Source organism: Hylaeus volcanicus, chromosome 4 (assembly GCF_026283585.1).
Source record: "Hylaeus volcanicus isolate JK05 chromosome 4, UHH_iyHylVolc1.0_haploid, whole genome shotgun sequence".
NCBI classification, from domain to species: Eukaryota; Metazoa; Arthropoda; class Insecta; order Hymenoptera; family Colletidae; genus Hylaeus; species Hylaeus volcanicus.
In genome coordinates, this window is record NC_071979.1 from 19,230,836 (window position 1) to 19,241,134 (window position 10,299).

The window sequence follows — 10,299 nt, forward strand, 5'->3', positions numbered from 1 at the left end:
TGAAATAACAATATTATTACAAGACTGCCGATTTTATGCATTTATGACATAAACTAACATAATAAACACACGTTAAGCATAACCAAAAGGTACGTGGACTTGTGCAAAATGAAATAACAATATTATTACAATAATTGTAGAATATATTCGACACCGATTATGTATTTTATGTATGTTTTCTATATTATTGTACATCACATTTACGTAAAATCCGCAGTATAATTATTACATAATAAATCTCAATCGTTTATATAATCACCATTGTTGATTATCAATTATTCCCATGTAGCAAGCAAATTAAAAAGTGCTACATGCAGAAGGTTCCCCGAAAGCATGATTATTTTTTACCTGCAACGGTGATTATTTATTTATGAATTTATTATTTATGAATCATCCCTATATTTAAGATTCAATCCTCTTTTTTTATATCTATGAAAATATAAAGGAGGATGTTAAAAAACATCCATAGTCGGCTAATCAAAATACCAAAGACAATAGTCTACGAAAAATAATTTCACTCCGATCTTTAAGTGCAATAAAGGCTGTCAATAAAGACGATAAATAAAATATATAAATAACGTTGTGGATAATAATAGGGTGAATTGGTTAACAGAAATATCTGTAAAAAAAAAACCCATAAAAACGTCTGCGAACCGTGATAAGGATTGATAGCTAAGGGGATAGCTATAGAATACACAAGTAGTCAGTGACTGAAGCGAGTCAAAAATTATCGATGGCTGAGTACTTGAACGATCGATGCGCATCTCGAGGCGGTTCTGAAGCACACTCTTCGGGCATATTTACCGATCGTGGAGCATCGCGGCTGCGTCGTTTATCTTAAAGCCAATAACGAGCCCCCGCCTCGAAAACGAGCACGAGGGTCTACTTCGAGCACCGATTGATCGACTTTTCAAACCGGTGCTTCTGACAATGAGTTCCGATTCCTTGACATGCTAATTTTTATTTATTTCTCCCCGTTGAAAATATCCGTTTGCGATACTGCCTTATTTTGTCAGTTCCGTAAATTGGCGAATACTTTTTACAATTTCCATTTCGTACTTTTCATTGTTATATTTCCAAGTAGGAAACTAAATCAATATTGAATTATGTACATTATATACTAGTAAATTTATGTTTGTTCTAAATCAGATAGGAGTAACGACGTTTATATATTTTCTACAGTAAGAACAAACTACTACTTACTGTGTGTATTATATACTAGCAAATGGCTACTATTTGTGTACACTGTATATTAGAGCGACACTACCACTGTTAATGAGCATTCGATATTAGGAAAGACTATATCATACGAAAATTGGTTTCTTTTAAATTTCTATTCAACTCTTTCCTGTGCGAATTCTTTATACCTTATAATAATAATAATAACGTTTATGTACATTCTAGGTACAAGAATAAGATTATTACAATTTATGTAGATCGTGTACTAGCAAATGGCTATCGTTTATATACATTCTATACTATGGATGGCTTGCCACTGCTTGTGTATTCTATAGTAGCAAAAGTCAGATTTACCTCCCGTTCATTGGTCGTGAAACTGATGCCCAAAGTTGGCATCGCTTTGAGAATAGCGACTAGAGATTGTATCGTGTTGCTGTACACTACAGGTCTGTACTGCTTGAAATCCTCAGGCGTAAATCCGCTTTCATGGATAATTCTGTAAAAATAAATAACGGATGGTCAGTTCCAGTATATTAAAATTGTTTATTAAAATTCTATTTTATAAACGTTGCAATTTAATTTATATTAAATTCGCTAAAAAAAGAGAAACAACTAAATTTCAATATTCAATTGTAACAAATATTCATTGAAAACAATAATATGGTATTTAAGTATGTATTTTGGCGCTTAACTAAAAGGAGATAATTTTTCTATGAAACTTTATCTTCTTTCCTTAACACCTGCCCAAAAAAGTTAATAAATTCCGTGACATTAGGGAAGATGTTTTCAACGCGAATTGAAGTAAAGTTATGAATTAATTGAAAGCAAAGTAATAATAATTAGAATTCCAAGCAAGATATTGTAATGTTTCGTTCGTGCAAATATCGAATCAGCATGCCAGAAATCATGTCCTCGACTGAATACATATGGTTTTGTTCACGGGACGCCATGAATGGGTTCATTGACGAAAAAACATGATTTAAAACACGTTTTACCGGCAACTGTTCTTTCAGGATGGAAATTATTGATTTTACGAAGTGAATGACCGATTCGCTATACCCCTAATGAAGTTAACAGACAATTTTACTTCCAGCAGGAAGACTGAAAAATACTTTCCAGAAGATACTAATTTTCTTATCATTGTATATTAAACATTTATTCAGCATACATATAATTTATTATAAATTATTCTTTAATCTTTATACGAAAATTGGTTTCATTTAACTTTCTGTTCAACTCTTTCCTGTGCGAATTCTTTGTATCTTATAATAATAATAATAACACATAGATATCATGATACACTGTGATTTTAATTGAATCGAATCAAATAAATTGAAACTGAAACATTTTACAATTCTGACGTCGTAGATTGTCAAAAATAAATATTTTGTATAGAAACTATTCGATAAATGGTATCCCAAAAAGGACACGTCTGGCTATACTGACTGATATTAATACTTAAAAAAAATTTTCTTTTGTTTAATAATAGGAAAGTATTTCACTACTCACTTCATTTGTTTTACGATGGTACTTTTTCCAGACTCCCCAGCACCTGAAACACAAAAATGTATTTTTATTTATAACGAGCAACATGAAACAAAATATTTCGGTAAAGACGATCAATTAAAATAATTACTTCAGAGAAGATAAAATCTACAAAAAATAATTATTATTATATTATCTGAGAATTTCAAAGCAAATATCGTATTTATCAGAATAGTGGCAACGAACATATAATTAATAATGATTATAATTATCAGCAGATATTATTGTAATACAATGCTGATAAACAAATATTTATGATCACTAGACTGCGGATCTTTATGCAAAATAAAATCTTCGCGAACGTGCCTACAAAAAATGAAACCTAAATAAGAATTCATTTTATTCTGCAAATGTTGTAACATGAACTTTACTTTCAATCTTTTTTTTTATATTCATGCATATTCTTTACATTTTGTAGCTTCTTGCACATTCAAATTTCCTACAAATGCATAAAGATCCGCAGTCTAATGATCACTGTTCTCTGCCCCTGGTCATTGAAAACCTTTTAAAATACTAACGAATAAATTGTACCTAAATGTGCAGATATCAGATAATCATTTTTTTACCACTCTACCCTAATATTTTTACGCGAAGAATGACGAAAGGAATCAACCTATGCAAAACAAAAATGGATGCATTTCCGTATAAAAAAAAATAATGGATCAATCGATTGCACCAGCACCATTGCGTTTGTATAAGAAACACGGTCCTACAAGTATAGTACATGTAGAGCCATTCATCTTTTTCCTTCGATATTTTTTCTCTAAATGTACGGATAACGAAGTTACGGCTTGTTACACTTACACGAGCCACCCTGTTTAACAGTACGTATTATAGATACGTATTGACCGAAGGTAGTGTTGGTTGAGGTTTAGTGTCGTGTTTGAACATCGTGGTTGTAAGCGCGAGCAATTCGAAGCGCGCGGTTCGGGATGAAAGAGCTTTTTAAAAGAGGGGGAGACCCGCCATCCATAAGCAGGAAAGCAAGTTCCGCTGGCACACTGTGCCACCACGTCATTTCCGGTCCTGTACTTCCGCCCTAAGCACCGCTTTTTTTTCTTTCTCTGATTCGCATGTACGTTTTCTTTGGATTTCGTGATCGTTTTGTTCACGAATTACCTAATGGCAGAATATCGTAACAAGAGTTTCCTCAAGAACCTACTTTGCACAATGATTTCATTCCAATGTTTAGTTCCTGTCCGAGGTATTTAAGTAAAGTAGATGCATGTAATGTTTGGGAACCATCGGTCGATTAGCTTTTGAGTTATCATTCCCACGTATCGGAGAAATGTAGTTTCGAAAAAAAACACAATATTTCAAAAATTTCTGTGTGAAATGAATCGAACAAATTTCTAAAGGTACTTAACGTATAAATTTTCTTTGGAGAAACGAAAAATTTTCCGGGTAAAAAAGTTTACGGGTATTCGAAAGGATGTTTCTTAGACATCACAGAGCAGCCAATTTAAAATAAAATTAATAAGAAAAGAAATAAGAAGTTATGATTAAAAGTAATAAACTTCAATTTACACAAAATCTACTCTAAAAATATGTAGGAATCTTGGTTAATTATTTCTTTCCCAAACATTCATTAATAAAATAAATATATGAAGTTTTATTTTGAATTGGCTTTCGTACGAATACTTATTACACTGACTGTATGAGAATACAATAAATATTAGAATTACGTTCGATGCCAAAGGCACGTTAATGCAAAGAATTCAATAAAATGGAAAACGTCAAATGAAAAAATCTTTTAATTTAATATCGATGTTATAAAGATCGTGCTTAGATCGAACATATGGATGACGAGTATCTCCTAGTTACAAATCTAATTCAACAATCAGATTTTGAGTACCTCGAAATTTAGGGCTTAAATACATTACGCTACGTGTACAATTCCATTGAACTTGATTAAAGTATTAATTCTTTATCTACTGGAAACATATTCGTATTAATTTTAGTATCTACCTGTCAGACCTTACTGAATTGTTGCAGGAGGTCCACTTACAATACTATACCTAGTAATAACCACAAGTTAATGTTACTCTAGATTAATATAATTTAATATATAATATTATTGAAAATTCTTTTGGACGTGTGATCTTTTTCTAAATAAAGCACTACTAATCACTGAACTTGATTAAAGTGTTAACACTTCATCTAGTGAGAGTTTATTTATAACTATTGTAATGTCGGTATCTACCTATAATAATCTAAAAAACACTTAATATTTGGACGTTAGAAGGTAAACACCGGAACTAAAAAAACCTATAAATAGGTACACTGGTGATGCTCTGAAATAAGTAAATACTTTATCTACCGGAATCATATTCGTATTAATGTCAGTATCTACCTATCATAATCTAAAAAACACTTAATATTTGGACGTTAGAAAGTAAACACTGAAACTAAAAAGCCTATAAATAGATACACTGTTCTGAAATAAGTAAATGTTACTTTCCTTTTCGATTGACTATCCATCGAATAATTAGCATGCCGAACAAATAACATCGAATACAAAGGATTAATTTAAGTAATTTGTTAGTTGCGTTGTGACCTAACTATGTCACTGCTCGTGACACGAGGCATAAAGTATCATCATGCCCACGAGGGAATTGTCTTTGGCGACGTCCGTAAATTCCGTGGTACTTTTAAAATTGCAGACCAAAGGACCATTTCGTCTCATTACATAGTCTCGGACTAGAATCCTTACGATTAATGAGACGAAACGATCCTCATCGTCCGCAATTTCACAAGAGTGAGGCAGTTTCACTTATCAGACGACGCCCGTGGCCATCTTCTTGGAACGGTGGTACATGTATTATGTACCGACTTGATTAAACTTTTGATTGGTTACGTAGAGCGAGACGGAAACGATTTTCGGTATGAACATTTGTTTGCATATTGATCACGTGTTCAAAATTGTTTCCCTCGAAAGCTACTCGACTGTGTCCTCAAAAAGTTTACTAGACGTTTATTATTTATTTTTTTTTTTTTTTCTAATGAAAACTCACTCTGGGTTACACTGCCGATGTTTATATGCGTTTATGAGAAATGTAAATACACGAAAACATAGAAGGATCTGTACGAATGCGTAAATATGTTAAATATAAAAAATATACTACCCGTCGCAACATTTAGAAGGCAAAATATATCTTAATTTACTATTCTGTTCATCATCTGTGTATGTAAAAATATGAATTTGCATAAACATCCGCAGTCTAGTCATCAGGTTAGGACTTAGGTTATCTTCTGAATGTTCGAACGTGTATGATATTCTTTATATTTAACACATTTATGGATTTACACACGTCCTTGTATATTGTTGTATATATTTTCATTTGTCACAGATGCATAAATATTTTTATATAAACAGACGAGGAACAACACGTCGCTAGATTTAGAAGGCAAAATATATTTTAATTTACTGTTCTGTTCGTCATCTGTGTATGTAAAAATATGAATTTGCATAAACATCCGGAGTCTAGTCATCAGATTAGGACTTAGGTTATGTAATATATGTATAGATTCATTGCGATAGAGACCAGACCGCGGATCTAGAAGATTCGTAATTAAACATAAAATAACAAAATGACAATGAAATATTCCTACTTAAATTAAAGTTATAAACGAATGAATATAAATTACTTTCCATTTTTATTTTTATATAAATTCATATTAATTAATTATTATATAATATAATACAATATAATGTATGATGTTACATCATAATATATAGGCTATATTATTAATAATTTGTCCAACAAAATTACAAATGATACACATTCAAATTATTTAAAAGAAAATATACGTATTTAAATTTATATAAATGCGTATATAAGTTTATATAAATTATTTTGATATAAATTAATTTCTACGTCAAATGTATTTATATCTTGTTTATATTTTGTTTCTTGATCATTGTTATTCGTCCGATGCACGTATTTTGACGGTCACCGGAAAATATTTCTCGCGCATTCGAATTAGCGAATGATATAGGAGTCAAAGAGAAAACGATCGTGTGGCGTTTCCTGCGGCATAAATGGGATGAAAATACTCGAAGACGCAAGCAAAAGGAATGACGTCATTGGTAACACCAATAAACAGGACCCAGATTTCCCTCGAATAATCTCGTGTTTGAATGCCGACCAGAAAACCAGAGATTCTTTATCTCTGCTTTAATCAGACGTAAGGATTTCGAAAATGAATTGTTTCAAACGAATGTTCGCTTACGATTTTCAACCCGTTGGCCTTCCACTGTTATTGTCGGCACCGACATTACACACAAAGTATTTCTCAAAATATTCTGTATACACTTGCTTTTCAAATTAACAATAATTAACAATTTCGTGATCACAGACAATAGATTCTATTGATTAAAACGCCAATTTTTGAATCATTTAAAATTTATCGTTTTCTTTTAAATAACTGGAGTGTGTATCATTTATTATTTTTAATTATTAGTGTATTATATTAACCGCGTTCTTCCATGTTACGTAATTTTTAAATTGTACAGAATGAATCGATGATCATAAATGTTTTATATTGTTCTTGCTTTCGTGCAGTTTTCGAATAATTTGGTGTATAATATATAATTTTGTATTAACAGATCACAGTTTCATATAATTTAAGTGTGTATAATTTATAATTTCATTGGAGAAAGTAGCAAATAATGGGCAGAATTTTTTCAGGTAAATTAAATTTTTCATTCGTTTGTAAATAACGTAATTGACGCACATACGTCGGTTTGCACACGCACGCCTGTAATAATAATTCCGCTCTAATTAAAACGCAATTCATTAATTATTGAAGTCACAATCGCTGTGTTCTACAAAACGAGTCACTACAAACAAACAGTAACCCGAGCAGAAACTGAATATGGAAACGGTGAGCCAATTAATCAACTACTTCAACTGTACTGTTTCATGCGGGTGTATTCTTGCAATTCGGATCATTTTTTACGCTGAGTTAAATACAATTTTTTTTCTAGAATTCCTGCACACTAGAAATTTCTCACATTTCAATTTGTATACAATTTTTAATTCGTAACTTTTCTCAATTTTCTAAATTCATAATTGTTAATTCTTAATTTTTCTTAATTCCTAATTTTAAAATTTTCCAACATTTCCTGCACACTATACATTTATTTCTATCCCTACAATTTTTTGTGTATTTTTTTTTTTAAATTTTCTAATATCATAATTGTTAACTTTTAAGCTTTTCTAAAGTCCTGACACACAATTTTTAAATTTTTCCAAATTCCAAAATCCTAAATTTTTTAACTTCCTAATCCCCAACTTTTATATTTCTAAATCTAAAATATAGTATTATCAAGCTTACAAACTTTACATTTTGCGAGATATGTTTAATATCTTTTAATAATAAGGATAAAAGGAACACTTAATTAATGAATTACTTCTTTTATGGTTAACCTATTTTTATAAAGGCAGAGTAGAAATACTAAAAAGCAATAATATAAGAATTTGCAACAAACAATTTTTAAATTAAGTTGAATGATTTAAATGAAACAGTTATTAATCACTTAACAGCTGGGATAATTATTTTTTTCCAAATAAAAATGCATTATACATTTCTTATGGAAAAATGTAATGGTAAAGTGTGAAATGTAACTGTAATTTAATTTTATTGCAACAGCAGTGCTAGTCTTGTAACTACTCTTTTATTTCAATGGTTAGTCCATCATTGCGTAATAAACACTTGCCTTCTTAATGGTTTCATATTAGTTGCTTACATGATGATCAATTTGTCCGATTAAGAGTCGACGTGCTACTTACATAACAGTTATTTTTACACGTACACTTTTATTCTACAATTTCTAAATTCACATACCTTCTTAATAACTAATTAAGTATACTACAGAATACGGCACAATCACTTCTGAATTTTATCCAACGATTTCTTATCTTTCTAATATTATTTCTCCATAACTAACTATTATTTCATTTTATTCTACTCTTCAACGAATATGAATATACTTTATATTAATTTTTTGAACGCTAAATAGTTTTGCGAATGGCTGACTTGTTAAAATAAGGGAATGTTTCGAAATTGTTTAATAAATGGAATTATAAATTTTCTTATTTCGTTAAAATGATGAAATAATTAATGATTAGTAAAAAAAAAAAAAGAAATTATTATAATAAATATGCTTCTAACATTACCTACACGTATTTATATTATTTATAGTTTCGTATATAACGTTGATTTTTAATGATTCATATTCCTCTTTTATAGAAATTTTATCTAGCATATTCATTGGTTAAAAATAAAATGGAAATGTTACATGCATCGCTCTGAAACATATTGACTATCTATTTGAAAATGATAAATAAACTTTCAGATTGACGAATAAATATTGATTCGCTATGTAAACGGTAACACTGCTGTTCCAAAGCTTATTTGAAATACCTATTACCTCGAAGCGCACTTGGAATATTTATTATTTCAAACCATACTTAAAATACATATTATTAAAGACGTAAATTACATACACTTTTTCTCTTATTTAAACGTGAATTTTTTTATCGGTAGTTATTTGAAGATTAACATATTATACGATATACAATTTTTTTCTTTTTTTTTACATCGTTGCGTTAATGAAAGTGTATGTCGTTGAAAAAAATGTCGATGACCTTGAAATCGAAAATGTATGACTTTGAGAGCTTTGTTTGGATTATTATAATTTTTACCGACTTCAAACAAATAATATTTTTCTATGACATTTTTTTTTATCACTGAAAAGAAGTGAAATGTTTAAGATGGTAGAGTTCAAATTACCCTTGTATAAATTAAACTTCAATCTAATTTTTCAATTTCTGTGGTCCTGTACTCGTTTAATAAGTGTTAGAAAGAATATGTTACTCAAAAGGGGCTGGTCCAAGTTTATATTTGTGTATAACATAATTAAATAATTGTATTGCAGTCTTGTTGCAGTATTGTTAGACTTAGGATGTTCATGCAAATTCGTATTTTTATATATGACAGAAGAAGAACAGAAATGTAAATTAAAGTATGTATTCTAAATATTCTAACGTGTATTATATTCATTATATTCAACACATTTATGCATTTACACAGATCCTTGAATATTTTTGTACATTTACATTTGTCAAAGATGCATAAATATTTTTATATAAACAGACGAGGAACAACAAAGTAAATTAAAGTATGTTTTGTCTTCTAAATGTTCGAACGTGTATAATATTCTTTGTATTCAACACAATTTATGCATTTACACAGATCCTTGAATATTCATGATCATGCTTGATGAGATACCACCATGGTAACAAATATAACCATACTATTAACACGATTAAGTAGGAAATAAATAGCTAATCTACTATCCCTACTATCAGCAACGTAGATGGCTATTATGAACCGTTGTGATTGTTATGTTTAAGCCTCTCCAGTGCTTTATTACCTCATTCATCATCAGTGAAACATAATTCATTGCTAGTGTTACACCTGTTTACGTATTGTTTAGATTGCTGATACATTTATTGGATTCATCTATGAAATCAATATCCGAATAATTTGAAGTATGGTTTCTACAAC

At 30.1% G+C, this 10,299-nt stretch overlaps 1 protein-coding gene and 1 long non-coding RNA gene across 3 annotated transcripts in view; one reads left to right on the forward strand and one right to left on the reverse strand.

Moving 5' to 3' along the window:
- Nucleotides 1-10,299, forward strand: part of LOC128875537 (uncharacterized) — a 51,322-nt gene that overhangs the window by 22,751 nt on the left and 18,272 nt on the right. The gene's annotated exons all lie outside the window — the stretch shown is intronic.
- Nucleotides 1-10,299, reverse strand: part of LOC128875536 (guanine nucleotide-binding protein G(o) subunit alpha) — a 31,507-nt gene that overhangs the window by 19,477 nt on the left and 1,731 nt on the right. For both annotated transcript variants that reach the window (XM_054121184.1, XM_054121185.1), the window contains exons 2-3: nucleotides 2,689-2,731; nucleotides 1,534-1,675 (exon numbers count right to left, since the gene is read on the reverse strand). In XM_054121184.1, coding sequence (XP_053977159.1) covers nucleotides 1,534-1,675; nucleotides 2,689-2,731 — 185 coding nt within the window. The remainder of the gene's footprint in view (nucleotides 1-1,533; nucleotides 1,676-2,688; nucleotides 2,732-10,299) is intronic.